This window comes from Bos indicus, chromosome 4 (assembly GCF_029378745.1).
Source record: "Bos indicus isolate NIAB-ARS_2022 breed Sahiwal x Tharparkar chromosome 4, NIAB-ARS_B.indTharparkar_mat_pri_1.0, whole genome shotgun sequence".
Lineage (NCBI taxonomy): Eukaryota > Metazoa > Chordata > Mammalia > Artiodactyla > Bovidae > Bos > Bos indicus.
In genome coordinates this window covers 48,678,085-48,700,661 of record NC_091763.1, presented here as the reverse complement: position 1 = coordinate 48,700,661, position 22,577 = coordinate 48,678,085, and the positions used below count along the sequence as shown (strand labels likewise).

The following is a 22,577-nucleotide window of genomic DNA, read 5'->3' as shown; positions in this document are numbered from 1 at the left end:
AGATCAAATTGCCAACATTTGCTTGATCATAGAGAAAGCAAGGGAATTCCAGAAAAACATCTACTTCTGTTTCATCGACTACAAAGGCTAAAGCCTTTGACTGTGTGGATCTTAACAAACTGTGGAAAGTTCTTAAAGAGATGGGAATACCAGACCAATACCTGTCTCCTGAGAAACCTGTATGTGGGTCAAGAAGCAACAGTTAGAACCCTGTATGGAACAACTGACTGGTTCAAGATTGAGAAAGGAGTATGACAGGGCTGTCCGCTGTCACCCTGTTTGTTTAATCTGTACGTGAGCACATCATGAAAAATGTCAAGCTGAATGAGTTACAAGCTAGAATCAGAATAGGCAGGAGAAACATCAACAACCTCAGATACACAGATGATAGCGCTCTAATGGCAGAAAGTGAAGAGGAACTAAAGAGCCTCTTGTTGAGGGTGAAGCAGGAGAGTAAAAGAGCCGGCTTAAAACTAAATATTAAACAAAACTAAGATCATGCCATCTGGCCCCATTCAGTTCAGTTCAATCGCTCAGTCGTGTCTGACTCTTTGCAACCCCATGAATTGCAACACACCAGGCCTCCCTGTACATCACCAACTCCCAGAGTTCACTCAAACTCGTGTCCATCGAGTCGGTGATGCCATCCAGCCATCTCATCCTCTGTCATCCCCTTCTCCTGCCCCCAATCCTCCCAGCATCAGAGTCTTTTCCAATGAGTCAACTTCGCCTGAGGTGGCCAAAGTACTGGAGTTTCAGCTTTAGCATCATTCCTTCCAAAGAACACCCAGGGCTGATCTCCTTTAGAATGGACTGGTTGGATCTCCTTGCAGTCCAAGGGACTCTCAAGAGTCTTCTCCAGCACCACAGTTCAAAAGCATCAATTCTTTGGTGCTCAGCTTTCTTCACAGTTCAACTCTCACATCTATCCGGCCCCATTACTGCATGGCAAATAGAAGGGGAAAAGATGAAAGTAGTGACAGATTTCCTTTTCTTGGGCTCCAAAATCACCGCGGACAGTGACTGCAGCCATGAAATCAGAAGACTATTGCTTCATAGCAAGAAAGTGATGACAGACCTAGACAGTGTGTTGAAAAGCAGAGACGTTACTCTGCTGACAGAGATCCATATAGTCAAGGCTGTGGTCTTCCCAGTGTCACGTACGGTTATGAAAATGTACCATGAAGAAGGCAGAATGCCCAAAAATAGATGCCTTCAAACTGTGGTGCTGGAGAAGACTCCTAAGAGTCCCTTGGACAGAAAGGAGATCAAACCAGTCAAGGGAAGTCAATCCTGAATACCTGTTGGAAGGACTGATGCTGAAGCTGAAGCTCCAGTATTTTGATAATCTGATGTAAACAGCCGACTCATTGTAAAAGTCCCTGATGCTGGGAAAGATCGAGGGCAGAAGGAAAAGGGGGCATCAGAGGGTTAGATACCTGGATGGCATCACTAATACAGTGGACATGAACTTGGGCAAACTTTGGGAGATGGTGTAGGACAGGAAGGCCTGGCACACTGCAGTCCATGGGGTTGCAAACAGTCGGACATGACTGGGCTACTGAACAACAACATCACTATTCTCTAATCTTGATATTATGTTACATACTAATTTGTTTACTGTCTTTCTCCTTCATTGGACCATAAGCTCCTCATGGGTAGGAACTTTGCTTCTTTTGTTCACTGCTGCGTATGCATCATTTACAACAGCATTTGTCATATAGTAAATGATCAGCAAATACTTGTTGAGTCAATTAGTCCACCTTCCAGATTTCACACTGACCAGGATTTGGTTGTCTGGAGGCTGATGGGAGTTTTCAGGAGTGATGCCCTTTCTTGGTCAGGACTCCAGTCAATGGCTGAGAGATGAGGTGTTGCGTCTTCACACAGGGAGATGTGCTGGCAGAGTCAGACAAACAGGCTGAGATTAAGCACAGCTACTCAAGACTAAGGCCAGATCTGTGAAAGCTGCAGCTCTGGGATAAATAGGGGGTCTAGGAGGAGTGAGGTAATGAAGTCTAGGCTATTAGAATCTAGAGAAAAGATTTAATTCCATACCTACATCCTTCTTCATTCTTTTTTCAGTTTGTTCATTCAGTAATTCAATGCCTGGTGTTATTCTAGGTAAAGGAAATACAGAGACAAATCAAATAGTATCCCTGTCTCATTAAACTTGCATTCTGAAGAGGGAGCACAGACAGTCAACACAAACTAATAAATAATTTCTTACAGTGTTCATTGCTATGAAGAAATCTTCATAAAACAAGCTACTGAAATAAAGATGAATTTCCTCTCCCTGTTAGTGTCTATGTTGGAGTCACTAGTTATTGCTCAAAAAGAATTGAGCAGTATCGCTCAGTTGCTCATATGAAGGCATAATCTGAGTAATGGATTACTTAGTAACCGGGAATTAGTAATCTGTCATTTTCTATCTGTAAATGATTTGTTAGATTATTAAGATATGCAGTTAAGTTCTATAGACATTGCAGTTAAGTTCTAAAGACATTTATCAAATAAGTAATTGATTGTAATCAAGTTTATAGGTAATTGATGTGAACATTTTAAACCTATTTATAAAAGAAAGTAAAGTAGAATTTAACTTCAGGAATTACCACACAATATTTATTTGTAAACTTTAAATGTATTTGATTTAAGTAACTTAAAATCAATGAGTCAGTCACGTTTACTGAGATGATATAGTCACAGTTGGGCTTTCTAAAACTCTGAACAGTGGATTGTTCTGCATAGATAAGATTTCTGTGAAAGTGAGCATATTGTCCATTGAAAAGCAAAACTTAATTTATTCTATCATTAAGAGATACGTTGTGTTGAGTACCAAATATGCATTGAAGAAAATGAGTCTTGTCCTTGTTCTCATCAAGTTTATAGTCAAGTACGGGAAACATACATTACATAAATAAAATTGGAAATTGTGGTAAATGGGAAGGGAAAAAGCAGATTCCTATAATGAAAGGAATATGATTTAGCTTTGAGGAGCTCAAGAACTGTGAAAGATCTGAGATATTTACCCTACTTAGAAAGGGTAGCCTGCCAAAGTGCTCTGGATATTGTCAGAAGACAGGAGACTCCTGGGTCAGAGCAGAAGGACTTTATTACTCAGCATACCAAGCTGCGTGAGCATTGGCATCTTTGTTTTTTGGCTCCCCCCACCTCCAGGTCTCACAGGGAGATGCAGTTCAGTGGTAAGTATGCCCTGAGTTTGTCTCTCTTAAGTTGGGAGAATCTGCCACTTTTGCTGTAAGCAGTAAGCAAGCCTGCTCTTTGTGTGCTTGAAGAAGTTACTTCATCTTTCAAGGCTACTTGCTACAGATGCAAACCTTGCTACAGATAAATGGCCTGGATAAAGAGCAACTAGGGCCTCTCATTGTTGACATACCTGCAAGAATATGTGGGAACACTCAGGGCCATGGTGAATGGCTTCTTCATTGGGGAGGAGGGATTTCAAAGAAGTCCTAGCTGAGATTTCTTTAAACAGTTTTTTATTAGAGTATAATTGGTATACAATAACCTGAACATAATTTTTGTTAAGTTTTGACATACATGCACACCCATGAAAGCATCACAGCAGTGAAGATCAGTGAATATACTTGTCATCAGTGAAAGTTTCCATGTACCCCTTTATAATTCCTCTCCCTGCCATCTCCTTTCTCCTTCCCCAAGCAAATTCTTGACAAGCTTTTTGTCACTTTGAGCTAGGTTACTTTTCCGGGAACTATGTACAGATTGAATGATACAGCATGTATTATGGATTCTTATTTGCCTTTCATGGAGCAGGATTGTATTTAGAATCATCCATATTGTAATGTGTACTTCTGTATAGTGTTCTGTTGTTCAAGTATACTACAGTTTGTACATGCATTCACTTGAGGATGGACAATTTGGGTTGTTTCCAGTTTTTGGCTATTACAAATCAAGGTGCTTTGAGTGTTCATATATAAATCTTTATATGGACATATACTTTTATTTCTGTTGAATAAACATGTAGAAGAGGAATGGTTTGACCATATGGTAGGTATATCTTTAACAGTTTAAGAAAATGCCAGACTTTTTTGCAAAATGATCAGTTTTTCTTTTCTACCAACAGTATATAAGAGTTTTAGTATTTCTGTATTCACCAACATTTGGTTTTTGTTTTAGCTAGTCTAACAGGTATAAAGTCATATTTCATTGTGATTTTTAAAATTTGACTTCAAAAGCAAAGTCAACAAAAGGAAAAATAAACAAGCGGGACTATATCAAACAAAAAACCTCTATACAGCAAAGGAAACCATAAACAAAATAAGAGGACAACCCACTAAATGGGAAAAAATATTTGAAAATTACATACCTGATAAGGGGTTAATATCCAAAGTATATATAGAACTCATACAACTCAGTAGCAAAAAACCAAAGTATCCAGTAAAACAAAATGGACAGGATCTAAGTAGACATTTTTCTATAGACAACATATAGAAGGGCAACAGTACATGAAAAGATGCTTAGCATAACTAATCATCAGCAAAATGCAGATAAAAAACACAGATATTATCTCACACCTGTTGGAATGACCAGTATTAAAAAGTAAAGAAATAATAAGTGCTGATGAGGTTGTAGTGAAAATGGAACCCTTGTACCTTCTTTAGTGGGAATATAATTAACTGATGCAGTCACTATGAAGAACAGTATGGAGGTTTCTCAGAAAATTAAATATAGAACTGATCTAGCAATTTTCTTTTGGATTTTTATCCAGGATCATTTAAATATATCTTTCTGTTATGATTTCTTATCTAAAACTATTTGGGTTTTTCATACTTTGTATGATTTGAAACCTTTCAGATTTATTCAGATGATTTCATAACATTAACAATTGTCATTTTTGGTAAATATTTCATGTGTACTTGAAAACAATGACTACTTTGCTGTTTTGGATGAAGTATTCTATAAATGTCAATTTAAGTAAATCATGGGTGGTGGTCAGGTATTTTTTATGCTTCCTGATTTTCTATGTATTTTATCAGTTTTTGAAAGAAAAAATTGAAAGTCTTCAACTTTTTTCATCAATGTGTTTGTTTCCTTATAGATTAAGTTTCAAAAACCAAAGGAACTTTGTGGCCAACCCAATATATGGTACATATATCAAATGCAGTAAATAGTCTGGGAGGAAAATTACTGCTACTGGCATTATTTTGAAAAGCCCTGTTAAAACACACCTTTGTTTTGTCCTGTGGTATAGGCTATTTGTAGCACGGTTTTCATATACAAAAGAAACTTTATTTGCTACATTTTATTGTTTTATCATTTATCTAATCCATTTTATTGTTTTGCTTGGCAGCTTCTATGTTTTTGAAACAGGCATTTGAAGGAGAATACCCAAAATTATTGCGGCTTTATAATGACTTATGGAAGCGTCTTCAACAATACAGCCAAAATATTCAAGGAAATTTTAATGCAAGTGGAACTGCAGACCTCTATGCTGACTTACAACACACGGAAGATGATACACAAGATGTATTCATACCGAAAAAGCCAGATTATGAGTATGTTTGTGTAATCAAATCTGTTTGTTGGCACGTTAAGGATTTTGTCCTTTATTTTTATTACAAGTTAGAAATTGGGGAAATGTTAATCTTTCTGAATATTTGTAATGATTATTATTAATTTTTTTACCTTAAAAGATTTCACAACACTTTTAACTTAAGGAGTCAAACTTTTATCCTTAGTTGAGCAGCCTCATTCCGACTGAGAATTTGTCTTAAAGGATATCACCAAGTAAGGTGAATAGAAGCTAAGAGATGAGCATGTGTAGTCACTGTCCTTCAATTGATACTATAATACACTTGTAATTATATAGCATCATTATTGATGGGCCAGTGGCATAAATGTGATACAAAAGGAACTGGTATGTTCAGGAACTATAGTGGAAACAAATCTTATGCTGGGATAGGTTCTCAGTCTGGTGGGCAAAAGCTAAGTATTGTCGAAATTAAACCTGAAAGTCTCTTAGATGAGTCATGAAGTATAGTATATGTAGTGATATTTATAAGCCACATTGGAAAACAATGTACCAACTCAATAAGTTTAAACCTGCCAGCTTTCCCCCTAAATTGAAAAGAAGTACTGTTTTCATATTTCTCTGTAAGTACCAAATCAATTGATTGGTTTGCACACTTCCTTTAAACACTTGAATCATTTATTGTGATGTGATTGACTCAGGTAACAACCGATTCTTATCACCTACCTTGTAAGAAAAATGATAGATTTATGAGTGCTTTTTTAATGTTTGTTTCAACTTTTTTTTTTCCTGAATACTTACAGTTGAATTGTAGCCACTTTAGTAAGAAGTTCTGACTGGTAAAATACAGATTATATAAGTTTTAATTGGTAGAGTAAGTGCATAAGAGTAGGCTGAAGTGACAGAAGGAACTTTGTTCTCTTCAGTTACTCTTTCACATTAAACATGAAGTAAACCCGAACATGGTTTTTGGCCAGTCCAGTATATTAAGGTTTTTTTTTTTTTTTTTTTTAAGTATATGAAATAAAATATGTAGTATCATTCTATTTCTGGCTTAGTTTTATTTTTAAATTCATATGCTTGTACTGAAAAGCTCTGGAAACATACATAGCAAAAAGTAGTAATGCTTTATCTCCAATAGGTAGAGTTTTTATTTTGTATTCCTGCTTTTATTTAAAATGAGTATATGTTACTCATGGGGGTAGGGGAAAGACAGTAAATTCAATGTAGAGAAAAAAATCAGAATGAAAAAAACCTTTTATTTTGACTAGTGGGATATCATTGTCACCTTTTGGAGACTAACTTTAGTAAAGTAGCTGATGTGGAAGAAGAGTTGTGACCTGTACCCTAAGAAACCAAAAAATAATGAGAATAGTAAGGAGCAATTGTATTATGTTTTACATATTCTTTTGAGGAGTGAGGCAAAGAGTCAAACATAAATTTGACCATGAGCCAAAGGAAGGTTTTTTTGTTGTTTTTAATTATAGAGGGAAAACTGAGAGTATTTATAGATAGAAGTAGCCAGTGGAGAGAGCAAGAGGTAATGAACAAGATCTTGGAAGAATCTGAGTATAATCAAGGCACAAATAACCAGGTTAGCATTTTTCATCATTAAGTATTCATGCTGAATTTGAGAGCTGTTCTTGTTATGAAGAAAATAAAACAAGGATATTCCCTGATGGTCCAGTTGTTATGACTCAGTACTTTCACTGCTGGGGCCTGGCTATAATCCCTGGTTGGGGAACTAAGGTCTTACAACCACGCCCCTTCCACCCCGCCACCACCCCCCACCAAAAAAAAGACAAGACAACATGATAGAGTGCCTTATATAAGGTGGTGAGGGACGGTCTCTATGAGAAGATAACTTTGACCCAAGACCTCAGTAAGAAATCAGCCATGGAAGATTTGGAGTAAGATTTCTGCAGGCAGAGAGAAGAGCAGATGTAGAGTCTTTGAGAAAACTAAGATGGAGATGTTGAGGAATAGAAAGCTGGAACACAATGAAAGAGGGAGAGTGGGGGCTATGAAATTGGCTCAAAGAGGGAGGAAAGTGTAAGATCATGTAAGGCTTTATTCACTATGGTATGGGATTTGGAGTTTATTCAAAACAGTAGAAACCATTGCTTTTAAACAGAGGAATGATATGAACTGATAAACACTTTAAAATTAACACTAGGGCTTCTATATGGACAACTAGGGAAAGCATCACCACAGGGAAAGAGAAGTGGGAAATGGAAGCTATTTTGTTTATCCAGACAAGAAATGGCAATGGCCTAAAATAGGATGAGTGGATGAGGTGGTGAGAACTGGTCAGATTGCTTCTAGATATACTTGCTAGTAGATTGGATTTGAGAGGAAAAGAAGAATCAAGGATATGTATGGACAAGTTGGGAGAAGACCAAAGATTGGAAGCCATGGTCTCATCAAGTAGTGTTGAACAAAGGTTTTTCTTTTGAAACTCTTGAATCAAAGATACAAATAGAGATGTTATAGACTTTTTGAAAAGGTAGTTGACTATGAATCAGGGCTAGAAATGCATATTTGAGAATCATCGCTATGCATATCTTGAAAAATCATGGGTCTGGAGGAGATTCTATAGGGAAGATATATGTAAAGAGAAAAGGGAACTTTGGCCCAAGATATGCACTCCAGAATTTATAACTTGGAGGATTGGCAGCCTACAGGACTGAGACAGAAAAAAAATAGTGAGATAGGAGGAAAACTCAAAGTTGTGTGGAACTCTTAAGGAAAGAGTTCATTAGTCAGAGGAGGAATAGTTAACTGTGTCACATGCTGTTGAAAAGCTGAAGAAGCTTAGGACTGAGAATTGACCTCTTGCTACAGCAAAATAAGGTGGTTCAAGGCCTAAGTGTGGAATGGTGGATATAGTGAAGTGAAGTCGCTCAGTCGTGTCCGACTCTTAGCGACCCCATTGACTGTAGCCTACCACACTCCTCTGTCCATGGTATTTTCCAGGCAGTAGTCCTGGAGTGGATTGCCATTTCCTTCTCCAGGGGATCTTCCCAACCCAGGGATCGAACCCGGGTCTCCCGCATTGTAGGAAGACGCTTTAGCATCTGAGCCAGTGGATACAAGAGCATTATTAGAATTGATGAAAGGCAGACTATGAGGAGATTGACTTCTGGGATGACAGCACTTCCCACTCTGCTGACCCATCCCCAGTGAATCTGGTGAAAACTATTACAACAAAACCAAACAACTCAGTGCCTCTGGAAATGATTTTAAAAGCAAACAGCAAATGAAAAATCATCAATGCAAGAAAGTTTATGAAAATTTGGTAGAAAGAATTCCATAAGAGTCTGTGATACTAGAACCAAGACAGTTGTTTTCTCCCTTCCTCTTCCCAGTTCAGCAAGGCACAAGCTCCACTCCAAACTGTGGCACCAAGAACCAAGGGCTCCCTCTCCCACCATTCCCAGCCAGAGGGCTTTCTGCCTAGGAAGAACAGCACTGCAGCATTTCTCATGCTGCTCTCAGCTGCCAGTTAGCTGAAGCCAAGTGTCAGCCAAATGAGATCAATATGTGGGTGCTTCCTTATTGTGCACAATGCTCACGTGTTATGTATGTTATCACAATAAAAACAAAGCACATAAAGTGAATTTTTTAAAGTATGCTCACACACAAATTTTTAATGAATGTTTATAGCAGTATTCATAGTTACCAAAAGATAGAAACAAGCCAGATGTCCATCAGCAGACAAATGGATAACCAAATGTTGTATATCCACACAGTGGAATACTATTCAGCCGTAAAAGGAATGAAGTACTAACACTTGTTACAGCATGCCTAAACTTTGAAAAAGTTATGCTAAGTGAAAAAGGCCAAATACAAATGCATATACTGTATGATCCTATCCATATGAAAGTCAAGAACAGCAGATCTCTAGAGATATAAAGCCTATATAAAGCCTATTGGTGGTTGCATAGGGCTGGGAACGGGGTGAGAAGGGTAAAGATTTTAAAGCTGAAGGGTATGAGGTTTCTTTTGAAGGTGATAAAAATGTTCTAGGTTTGAGCATGGTGATGGTGGCACATACCATGAATATACTGAAAACCATCAAATATACACTTTAAATGGTTGAATTGAATGTAAGTCTCGATAAAGCAGTTTTCTAAAAAAGAATAGGAAAGGAGGAGGTGGGTTCAATTCATCTGAGGTTTTGATATCAACAAAGGAATAAAGCTACTCTTTCTTTGGGATAAGAAGAAAATCAGATGTAGATGAAATTACAGAGGAAAAAGAAAAGCTGGTATCAAGTTGACAAAGATCATTGCAGTAGTTTTGGTCTTCGTGTAGAAACAAATGGTCCGCTATAGAGAGTGAAGGAGTGCAAAGAAGGTTTTTAATGCCTTGAGCTTCAAGTCTCTTGAAATTAAGGGGTTTGTATCAGTGTTCAATAGAAACAATTTCCTTTTTCTCTGGAATGCTTGGGCAGCTTAGCAGCAGGTACAGAGATTATCTAAATGAGATATTTCTTACAGCTTTGAAAGGAAGGTACATTAGAAAAATCAGGATGCTCATGAGAGTACCTTGAAATGCTGGGCTGATGGAGGATGAGCACAGCAAAGGATTTTACAGCACTGATCACAGTCAGGTCAAAAAGCAAGTTCTTTTGAGTAAAATCTAGCGTTTTTATTCATATACAAAACCCAGCATGTTTTGTTCCATCTGTTTAATCTTAAACCTCATTTTGTACTGTTCTCCTGTCACTTAAGTGCTCTGCTCCTCTCGCTCTTTGGCAAACTCAGCCAGGTATAAGTCCCCTCTCAAGGCCTTTATAAGTCCCCTCTCAGGGCCTTTGCACTTCTTCTCTCCTCATAAAAGTGCCTCCTCTGGAAATCGATGTAACTTGTTCCCTCCTTTTTCCTCATATCTTCCCAGGAAGCCTTGCCTTACCTCACTCTATCTAAAGTTGGATAAAAACTGCTCTCTGGCTTCTTTGCTTCCTTCTTCTCTTAGAATTTATTAGTCTTCTTTATATTCCACAATTAAGTCATTTAAAAGTTTTATTTCTTCTTTAAGAGGGCAGGAAATTTTTTTAGCTGACTTTATTGCTACATTCCTCACTTCCAGGAAGTACTTGGCAAATTGTACACACTAAAGAGAATTTGTAGGAGGGAAGGGGGTAGGGGCAAGTGGAGGTGTGGAAAGTTGTCTTCAAGCTTGGAGACCTTAGAGGTGGAGCAGTTCAAAATGATGACTCAAAAAGTAGACGTATAGTACAGGACGGGCTTCCCCGGGTGGCTCAGCAGTAAGGAATCCTCCTGCAATGCAGGAGACACAGGTTTGATTCCTGGGTCGGGATGATCCGCTGGTGAAGGGAGTGGCAGCCCACTCCAGTATTCTTGCCTGGAGAATCCTATGGACAGAGGAGCCTGGCAGGCTACAGTCCATAGAGTCGCAAAGAGTCGTGCACAACTGACGTGTTTTAGCACGCATGCAAGCACAGGATAGGTTTTAGAAAAGCTGTCTGTTTTGACATAGTCACCGAGGATCCTACACCCCCCATGCCTAGTTCTTCAGTTTTTCCAAAACTAACAGGGTGGAATAGGGTAGGGAACAGGGGAAGCAGGCCACCTTGGGAGCAGGGCTAGGGTGAGGCTAGGCTTCTGCTGCCACCTGAGGCCGGACCCTGTCACATTGTTCTTCTGTCACATTCCTGTGTCAGTGGGTTGGTTTCCTACAGCAACCACAGGCCTTGGCCTTGCTCTCCCTCTCAGCCAGCCTCTCAAACATAGAGCATAGAGCTGCTTCTCCTGTGCAGCTACTCACAGATCTGCTGCTGGCAGATAGCCATCTAGGCCCTGGCAACTTTGTTTCTGGAGTAAAACTGTAGTACCTTCTGGGTGAATCCTTGGAGAAGAGGAAGAATGTCAATACTTATAATTTAGTGCTGAAATTTCTGTGGAAGAAAGAAGAGGATTCTTAAGGGCAGTAAATGATCAGAGCAGAAGTAGGGAAGATGTTTAAATACCTGGTGTGGACCTCAGGAGAGGATTGACTCAGACAGATTTAGGCACTAGTTCTTCCCTGTTCCTACGGGGCTCTTTCATCATCTATTATAAAAATTATAGTTATCACTCCACCTGCACATTTCTTCACTGGGCTGTAAAGCAAATTTCATCTCTATCTTCATAGCACTTAACAAGGGCTGGTACATAGGATTCTCGGGAACTATGTGTTGACTGAAATACCTACATTGAATGAGAAAGTGTTGAGAGATAACCATGGAATTACGATGTAGGAGCCAAGAGTGTGGTGACCTCTAGGTCTTGTCATTTGACCAACAAGACTGGAAAAGGAGAAAGCCAGGTTTCCGATACCAAAGGAGTAGGTCAGATGTTTTCAAGATGAACATTTAGGATGAATTTAGCGGGATTTGTTTTTTTTGTTTTTTTAAGATAATGGAAAGGTAGGTAGAAGGATCATAATCAGGGGTGATGTGAGAAGACACAGTTAATTATACGGTTATAGACATTTGATAATAATTTTCAGAGGTAAAATGTAAGTTCCAATAATTGGACAACTAAATGAAAATCAACAAAAATAACTGAAAACATTGGAGGTCTGGGGGAGAAAGAAGTGTTTAGTAGGTTAAATTTTAGTTTGTGAAGAATGTTATAAAAATAAGAACTCCAGTTGGGAGATTTTTTGTGATTTTGTGGGACTTGTACAAACACTTTTTATTTTGTCCTCAATTCTTGTTAGTATCAGTTTTGGTATCAGAAGGGTGATAAAAACCTACATTTGTATACTTCCCTCTCAGATGCTGAGCTTATGAGAGTGCATCTATGTGTGAAAAGGGTTGAACTGGTGGGAGCCAGTTCAAGTCTTTGCAGACTTGCCTCTCTTGTATGTTGTGTAGAAACATGCTAAGTGAAGACATGGCCCCATTAGAATTAATAAGATTTTACAGTGTTACTCTTATAGTTTCAAGTGACAAACTTGCTACAGTAGATACTGGGGCATATTATTTTACATTTATACCCAGGAATTATGTACAAATTAAAATGTTTAATTCTTAATAAGCATTTAATTATCAAATGTATATAAATGTATTTATAAATTTTTAAGCAAAATTTTTCTGTTGTCCATATAAAGTTACCTTCTATAGAGGAGATGTGTTTTTTATTTTTAATTGGAGGATAATTTACAATGTTGTGTTGGTTTCTGTCATACAACAATGTGAATCAGTCTCATATATATATATATATATATCTCCCCTTTTCTTGAGTCTTATGGAGGATATATTTTAAAGAAAGATATTTACAACCTAATACCATAGTATTTAGTCTTGTATAATTTAAGTTCATTTTTAATAAACTTTGTTCCCACAGTCCAGAAAAGGCTTTGAAAGACTCACTACAACCCTATGAGGCTGCATATTTATCAAAATCATTATCTCGACTCTTTGATCCTATCAACTTGGTTTTTCCCCCTGGTGGTCGTAATCCTCCTTCTGCTGATGAACTTGAAGGTATCATTAAAACTATAGCGAGGTATGTGTTTTTATATAATGGCATGCCATAAAATGCCCACCACATTTGTTAGTGATGTCTGATGCAGTACATTTTAAATTTATCTCTAGTTGTTCAAGTAATTAGTCCAGCAATTAAATCAAGAGTTTTGCAGTGAATGAGTGCACATGTCCTAAGTACTTGAGATTCCAATTAATAAAACCATTTAAATACAGTCTAAAAATAGTCATTTATAATTGTTCTTTATCTTGTCAAGGATGCAGAGTAAACCAACCTAATTCTTTATACCATAGTAAATTTCTGGTATTAAATAGGACAGTAAATATAAAAATAATTTTACAGATGGAGAAGCTAAAGCATGGAGAGTAATTTTTTTTTTTTAATCTTAAATCCAGAAAGTACTTCATGGTGTACAAGTATTATAATCCTGATTAGTCTACTCGTGTTTGCTATTTTAAGCTTTCTAAAGTTGAATGTGACAGCTTTTAAAACTCTTAAAAGGGAAGATATCCTAGCAGAGGTGCCACCTGAATGCTTGCAGACAATGTAGTTATACTGTTGTCTTTAGACATTTTATGGTCACCCAGGCGACCCAGTCTGCAGTTGAGACTCTCGGTTCCTGTCATAGTATATAAGTTGTCATAACAGTAGGTCTGTACATTTATAGGTGAACATTTTGTGAGTTAAAATAGTTGTTAGGCCATATAGGACCAGAGTATAGAAGTCTAAATTCTTTTAGATTACACATCAGATAATGATTCTGAGGCATGTGAGAGTAAAACTAGAAAGCCACAGGTATAATCTGCAGAACCATATACAGTAGTGTTGAAAGAGCCCAGAATCTTGATCCTAATCTCTCCACAGTTACTTTGACTTTCTAAGGCCTGACTCTGGATTCTTGAACCCTGATGATGTCTCCATTATTTGTTTAGTATAGTAGTGATCAAACCAGTCATTAATTCAACTTGATCTCTGACCTGTTTATGGAAATATTAAAGAAGTAACTCCCTTTCCTCTGTGCAACTTAACTACACTGTGATCAGTTGTAAGGTGGGACTTGAAAAAGCATACTTATGCCACTGATCAATAGAATGTGAATATCAGGGTTAATTATGTCTCACTGTTAATTATGTCTTACAGTGAGATTATGTCTCACTATTAAATGAAAGGGCATTTTTGATGCACAAATTAAGCACTAATGTTAAAGTCTTTCGCTTTCTTCATAAAGGGAATCTGGGAAATACCAAGATTCTTTCTGCTACTTCAGAGACAGTAATTACTTTTCTTGCTTTCTACTTGTATATGCATTTTCATGCAGTTTTTAACTGCTGGTATACTTTACATGGTCTTTATAAATACTTTTTTTGGAGCAGTCAGCTGAAGTGTCCCAAATAATCCAGTATAAAAAATTGAAAATAAGCACGGCAAAGAAATACTTCAGGAATCTAGATTTTTAAAATTTCCAGGTAAATCCTTGTTGTGCTTTTGATATAAAAAAGCTACGCTATCAAAATAACATGAATTGGCATAATTTCTACAGAAACTTAGTATCTTGATATATCATGTAATTTATATTTTTAGCCTATGTCCTTCCAAGGTCATCATTTCCATTCAAGAGCTGTCATTTCCTTGCAGATGTCTGTGATATGCAGTGTCTCTAATTGCACTTATCAGTATGAACAAGAGTGCTACTTGAAAAATCTGTACACAATTTACTCTTCTTAATCACAGCCTGAACCCACACATGACATGCTTTTATTAATGAGAAACTGGTCATTAACCAAACCATCTCAGGGCACTTTTTCCTAATGCTGAATTTAGGAGAGAAAATGAAACAATCCAATCAATTCTTAGAGGCACCCAGGGAAATCTATAAAAAGAATCACCTTTTTGTTTAATGGGTTTAAGTTCATATACTTGTCTTTGTTGATAAACTGTATTGCTAAAGTCTGTTTTTGTTTTCTTCAGTGAACTAAACGTAGCTGCTGTTGATTCAAACCTCACATTAGCTGTGTCAAAAAATGTGGCAAAGACCATCCAGTTGTATGGGGTAAAATCAGAGCAGCTGGTAAGTGATAATCACTTCTGTAAACCTTGATTTTGTTTCAAATAACTAATTATACAATACTTGACTATAAATATTGAATTGACTGAATAGTAATTTACTGTAAATTTTTAAAGTGACATTTTGAAACTTTCTTATGAATTTAAATCAGAAAAAAGTGTTAAATCTATTAAAAAACGGCCCTCCTATCATTGTTACACTTACAGAATGCAGGCAAATTTTGTAATATTTTTTAAGAAATCTGTGTGCCACTTTATGAGTTAAATTATGTATATTTTTAAGTATATTAATAATTATTTCAAATTGGTCAAATTTCCTCTCCTGTGGTCACTCACTCCAGGTATCATTTATGTACTGTTAACCTAGTGTGAAATTAAGTTGAACCATTAGAAAATGATTGGAGGATGTTAAGTGCTTAAACTGTAAAAGAAAAATATTGATTTACTTTCTAAAGTTTCTGGACTGTGAAAGTTTAACTCCAAAATTACTCTATTTGAGCAGATGATTGCACATATTTAAAATAATAACTACATGACTGAATCATAATCTTAATTCTCTACATTAATGTTTTAAATTACGTATTAACTAGTAGGTATGTATACTAATTGAAATCCAACGAATAAGACTGTAGTATATCTTTAACTGTCATTGATTGAAGAATTTTAGAGAATGTGCCAAAATGTGATCTCTCTACTGTCATTGTAGGGATCGCCAACCATGGGTTTTTTGTGTGGCCTCCCTTACTGCTCCAATTGAAACATGGGAAAATGAAGTATAGTTGACCCTTGAACAGCTTGGGGGTTTGAGGCACCTACACTCCCTGCAATCAAAAAATCCACGTATAATTTATAACAACATTTTCGTTGTTCCTCCTTATCATCCCTTCACCTCATTGGAGTCAACCAACTGTGGATTGTGTAGTATTTACTATTTCCTAAAACTTAGTATCTGCTAAGTACCGTAGTATTTACTATTGAACAAAATCTGCATGTCGATAGACCATTGCAATTCAAACCTGTGTTGTTCAGGGATTAACTGTAATCCAGTTTTATCTATATCCAAGTGGTTCAGTTGGTTGTGGTATAATTTTTAGAGTTGGTTGGTAAAAGATTTAACTGAAGGAATTTGCATAAAATGATCCTTGATGGGAACAGTCATATCCTGAGGCTTCCTGCTTTCAGTTCCAGTGGGTGGCCCCATTGTGTTTGCATGTTAATATGATGCTGTCTTCTATTTAATTATTCTTGCAACCTTGACAGATTTTTTTTAAGCATTTTACAAGCATTTTTTAAAACATTGTTTATTGAGAACTGGCCCCACAGAGACCATGGAAGCTCTTCATAGGTAATTAGATCATTAATTTTTCTCTCAGTCTTTGCTATAAAAGCTTTATTATGATGTTTATTACTTTAAAAAATATGGTTTATTATTATAAATGAAATTCAGTATTATATCCAATAGAATTCAATGTAATTACTAAAAGTGTCAGGAAAAAATAACCTCATGAGATGATCCCACCAGAAGATAACATAAGGAAGAGCCAATATATACATGGAAAATAGTTCACTTTTCCACATCAGGCAAGAGCAGTAGTAAATGGAACATGTGACTTCAGTTAAGTCAGTAATGACAAAAAGCTTTAACAAAATTAAAATATATCAAAAACTTTTGATTGAGTTGATGTTCTTGGCCAGATTGTCTGTGATCCTAAGTTACTCAGGCCTGCCATCCTAAAGTGCTAAATTAAGGGTAAGAGAAAGTCACTGAATTAAAATTTTTTAAGTTAATTTTTTCTGTTTTTTTTAAGTAATTTTACTTTTCTACTTTCATTTTAGTTTTTAAAGAAAGCTTAAGTATTACTTAATAGTACAAAGAGCATCATTTGTTTTATTTTTTAAAAAATGCTATTGAGCATTGACAAGTAACGTTTTAATGTTCATCTCTATAATTTTTTGGCTGTTAATAACATTATTTCTGCCACTCCTCTATGTGTTTATTTATTTCAATATCAGTTCAGTCATTCAGTCGTGTCCGACTCTTTGCGTTGCAACCCCATGAACCGCAGCACTCAAGGCTTCCCTGTCCATCACCAACTCCCAGAGCTTATTCAAACTCATGTCCATTGAGTCAGTGAATGCCATCCAACCATCTCATCCTCTGTCATCCCCTTCTGCTCCCACCTTCAATCATTCTCAGTATCAGGGTCTTTTCAAATGAGTCAGTTCTTCACATCAGGTGGCCAAATTATTGGAGTTTCAGCTTCATCATCAGTCCTTCCAATGAACACCCAGGACTGATTTCCTTTAGGATGGACTGGTTGGATCTCCTTTCTGTCCAAAGGACTCTCAAGAGTCTTCTCCAACACCACAGTTCAAAAGCATCAATTCTTTGGTGCTCAGCTTTCTTTATAGTCCAAGTCTCACATCCATACATGACTACTGGAAAAACCATAGCTTTCACTAGATGGACCTTGGTTGGCAACGTAATGTCTCTGCCTTTTAATATGCTGTCTAGGTTGGTCATAGCTTTTCTTCCAAGGAGTAAGCGTCTTTTAATTTCATGGCTGCAGTCGCCATCTGCAGTGATTTTGTAGTCCCCCCAAAATAAAGTCTCTCACTGTTTCCCCATCTATTTGCCTGAAGTGATGGGACCAGATGCCATTATCTTAGTTTTCTGAATGTTGGGTTTTAAGCCAGCTCTTTCACTGGCTCAAGAGGCTCTTTAGTTCTTCTTCGCTTTCTGCCATAAGTGTAGTGTCATCTGCATATTTGAGGTTATTAATATTTCTCCCAGCAATCTTGATTCCAGCTTGTGCTTCATCCAGCCCAGCATTTCAGTTAAGTAATTTATTTTTCTCAACCACTCATTCTATCCTTGAACTTGAGGACGTCCTTTGCATTGTTTCCACCCTCAGTAAAACAAAAGAAAGGCATCTTAACCAAGTGTGTGTTCTTAAACACAAGCCATCCTTCCCACTGTCCTGTCCACACTGAGCTGCTGTGCTCACTCTACAGATAATCTGTATTGCGTGGTCTGTGTCCTCTGTGTTTCTAATTTTGACAGGTTTTATTCTTTGATCTTGCCATATTTCTCTTTATAATTATTTTGCTGAAAACGTTTAGTGGAAAATAGACAAGTATTAAATCTTTAGTGGGAGAAAAATTGAAACAGATTTTAAAGTAGAATATCTATAAGTGGAAATGTTAACTTGAAATTTAGTATAACTAAGTCTATAAAGGGAGAATTCTTTTTATAGATGAGATATTTAGGCCTCAAGTCCACAAGGTTGAAAGAGACAAAAATTAAAGCATTAATGGTTTAGTGGTGAGATAGATAAAGGAAAGCTAGAATTTTAATGACAGTGTGTTTCCAAAAAGGGTGACTTGAAAATACAAAACTTGAAATGTAAAATGAACAGCTTTCCAGGATCCTAAGTTTATTTTCCTAAAGGTTAGTTGTGAAAGTTTCTTGGCTATCAGATCATTTTAGTATGCTTAACCATAGCCTTAATTCACAACAGGAGAAGGAATCATAAAATGATTTCTCAAGGTGGTCCTTTCTGTGGACCATCTTTATGGTTATATAAACTCACTATGTGTATTTGGATATATTCCTCCATATGCCTAAAAAAGCTGTATGTTGTTTCTTTTCAACCTTGTCTTTTGAATGTTTTAGGATATAATAGAATATATCATGTATGGATTATATGCATAGTACATGTATTTGCTTATAATAAGAAAAATTTTTTTTATCATTACACATGTGTTATTTTTTTTCTAAGTCTTCTTTTTTACTAATCACCAGAGTTATGTGTCATAAAAACCTAAAGTTATGTAGGGACAATTTCTTACATCCTTTTTTCTGGCTCTTAAATGGTACCAGAGAATTCATTTTTTACAGTTAGAGTAGGGCCATAAAAATAACTGCCATTATTAAACATCTACAGTGTCTTGGATTGTGCCATTTATTTTACAACAACCCTTGAAAGTATCTATAGTGGCTTGAATTGTGCCATTTATTTTACAACAACCCTTGAAATGAAAGTATCTGCCACAGCAAAATGTGGAAATTGAGGCTGAGAAAGCTTTGTAGCCTGCCCACTATAGACTGCTGAAAAAACAGTGCCAGCTAGCAAGTCTTGAAACTAGCATTAGACTCACATTTGAGTCTGCTGCTGCAGCTAAGTCACTTCAGTCGTGTCTGACTCTTTGCGACCCCATAGATGGCAGCCCACCAGGCTTCCCCATCCCTGGGATTCTCCAGGCAAGAACACTGGAGTAGGTTGCCATTTCCTTCTCCAGTGCATGAAAGTGAAACGTGAAAGTGAAGTCGCTAGTCGTGTCCGACTCTAGCGACCCCACGGACTGCAGCCCACCAGGCTCCTCCATCCATGGGATTTTCCAGGCAAGAGTACTGTAGTGGGTGCCATTGCCTTCTCCGCACATTTGAGTCTAGACTGAGCTAAAACTCTCTTGTACCACAACACAAATATATCTTTCTTTTTTACTTAAGTATTATTTTGTGATTTACTTATTCACTTTGCAATATAACATAGAGATCTGTATCTAGTGTTTTAACATTGAGTTGGCCAAAATGTTCATTTTGGTTTTTCCCAAATGTTTGTTTGTTACATTGTGGGGAAAAACCCTGAATGGACCTTTTGGCCAAACCAATACATGCCTAGTATGCTTATGTATCATAATTTATTTCTTCATTCTTAATGGATAGTGTCTTAGGCCTTTTGGCCTGCTATAACAAAGTGCCATAAACTGGGTGACTTATAGACAACAGCAGTTTATTTCTCACAGTTTTGGAGGCTGGCAAGTCCAAGATCAAGGCACCAGCAGATTTGATATTTGATGAGAGCCCCTTCCTGATTCATAGATGCCTATCTTTTTTTCTGTAAGCTTACAGGGTGGAAAGGGCAAAGGTGGCTTTCTCAAGCCTCTTTTATAAGGTCACTAATCCCATTCATGAGTGCTCTGCCTTCAAGTCCTAGTCACTTCTCAAAGTCGTTCAGTCGTGTCCGACTCTTTGTGACTCCATGGACTGTAGCCTACCACACTCCTCCATCCATGGGGTTTTCCAGGCAAGAGTACTGGAGTGGGTTGCCATTTCCTTCTCCAGAGGATCTTCCTGACCCAAGGATCGAACCCATGTCTCCTGCATTGTAGGCAGACGCTTTACCATCTGAGCCACCATGGAAGTCCTCAAAGACTCCACCTCCTGATAAATATCACCACCTTGGGCATTAGGTTTCAACATATGAATTGCCTGGGTGCTTAGTCAGTCAGCCATGACTCTTTGTGACACACCTCGGACGGACTTTAGCCCACCAAGCTCCTCTGTCCATGGAATTGTCCAGGCAAGAATACTGGAGTGGCTTGCCATTTCCTACTCTAGGGATCTTCCTGACCCAGGGATCAAACCCATGTCTCCAGTATTGACAGACGGATTCTTTATTGCTGTACCACCTGGGAAGCCCTGTAACATATGGGTGGGCAATTACAAGCATTCAGACTATAGCAGATGTTTAGATAATGTAGTTATTTAATTTAGAAATAACAGGGATTGAGCCTTGAATTCTCATATGTGAGTTATAGGTCATGGGGTTTAGTTCCTTTCACATATATTTGATTTAGTATATGTCCTGTGAATATCAGCCTTTAAGGTGCTCTTTTGTGAAAATGAGATCAGTGTTTTAGATTATCTTCATTTAAAAATTCTTATTTGTCTTGACAGCAGGTGTGAAGTTATAGTTAATTTATTATGCTAAGTAGAATTTTATGTTCCAAATATACACATACCTGTAGATGTTTATAGTATAATATCTTATGATTGAGTTGAACAAATTGATTATTTAATGGTAATACAGTGATAATTTATATAGGTCTGAAGTGTAACCATTAATAGAAAATGTCACTAGACCTTGCTATTACAAGTTTGAATCAATGATATGTTTAAAGGAAATTAGAATATTAGTATACAAGGAGTTTTTATGGCACCTTGATAATTTATAGACTTACAAGCTATTGTAATAACAAAATTATAGGTAAGCATTCTTTTTAAAAAGTAAATTGTTAGGGCATTTTCCAATGATAACTATTATCTGATGGTTTTCAAAAATGACATATGGAATCTTAGTGTAAATGTCAAATGTTATAAAGTGTAAAAAAGTAGATTGGCATTTAATTAAGTTGCGACCATTTGAAGCAGTAATAGGAATGACATTTAAGGGGAGGTTTCAGCTTCAGTGCAGGTCAGTAGTTGTGTATGATGAGGTCAGTAGCTGTAGATGGCAGTAGGGTTTTTTAAAAGCTTTATAAATATATGCTTTATTCTTTGTATAGTTAATAACTTGTTTGGAGACTTGACATTCTTATAATGAAAGAAAGCCTACATGATATAGAAGCATAGGAGTTTGACTCTCTTAGTTTTAAAAGGATGACATACCTGGGTACTGCTCCATATAGCCTTCATGTGGTAGTAGCCTGTTACTAACATTCAAGTAAAAGATTTTTTAAAATAGAAAATCACTTGGTTGAAAGAGTTTTCATATTATGTGCCAACAGGAAACATACCAGTAGATTCTCTTGGACCAAATACAGTTGAGCTGTGATACAAATACACTGATCCCTTTGGGCTTCCTACTCATTTGATTCTTTAGACAGCTTTCTGCTCTTTTCTACCTCTGTTCTTACGTTGGACTTATTTTCTTTAAGATAGCTTTCTGACCTGCTTCCCAGACTTGTAAGATCTTAATTTTCTGGGGCTGTGGCAGATCAGTAGTAAATGGTCAACTTGTCTAAGATTCAGTCGGCCATGGTGAAGACAGAGACAAATATCAAGTAATGGTTATTGTAATTAGGAAATATTTTCAGGAGAAAGTAAGCAACTCAGTTGTCACTTAAAGTCTGAAAGTTTTCATTATCTGTTGCCACAAAAGTGCTGTATGATAGACAGCCACAAAATCTGAGTGGCATGCAGGAAGCATTTACTGCTCATATGTCCTGGGACCAATGAGAGGAAGCTAGATGGCTTTGCCAGTTTTGGCTGGGTTTACTCCAGAGCAGGCTGGCTACTGATCAGGCTGGCTTAACCATAGATAATCCTCTGTTCTTCACATCTCTGATCCTGGAGCAGGCTTTTCTGAGCTTGATCTCACGGTGAATGAAGGCAGAGGTAAAAGAAAGAAAGGAGCCTCAGAAATCTGGCTCACCAAAGCAACCCAGCCAAGGTGCAGATTGAGACAGCACAGGATGTGGATGCAGAAAGAGATGAAGGATTGGGGCCAGTTATGCCATCTATCACAAAGTGAGAGTGGGAACATGGCAAGAAAAAAAGAGTTCATTAACTTTTCTTTTTTAATCACCAATTGCCTAATCTCCCTACTTGAATCCTAGTAATGTGTATTACATTTTTAAGATACCATGTATGTATGTATTGGGATATAATTGACACATCAGACCATATCAGATCAGTCGCTCAGTCGTGTCCAACT

General features: G+C 37.1%; 1 protein-coding gene across 4 annotated transcripts in view; it reads left to right on the top strand.

Annotated features, from left to right (window-relative positions):
• COG5 (component of oligomeric golgi complex 5) overlaps positions 1-22,577 on the top strand; it is a 281,625-nt gene that overhangs the window by 199,112 nt on the left and 59,936 nt on the right. For all 4 annotated transcript variants that reach the window (XM_070787248.1, XM_070787249.1, XM_070787250.1 and 1 more), the window contains 3 exons: positions 5,333-5,537; positions 12,871-13,032; positions 14,980-15,079. In XM_070787248.1, the coding sequence (XP_070643349.1) occupies positions 5,333-5,537; positions 12,871-13,032; positions 14,980-15,079 (467 nt within the window). The remainder of the gene's footprint in view (positions 1-5,332; positions 5,538-12,870; positions 13,033-14,979; positions 15,080-22,577) is intronic.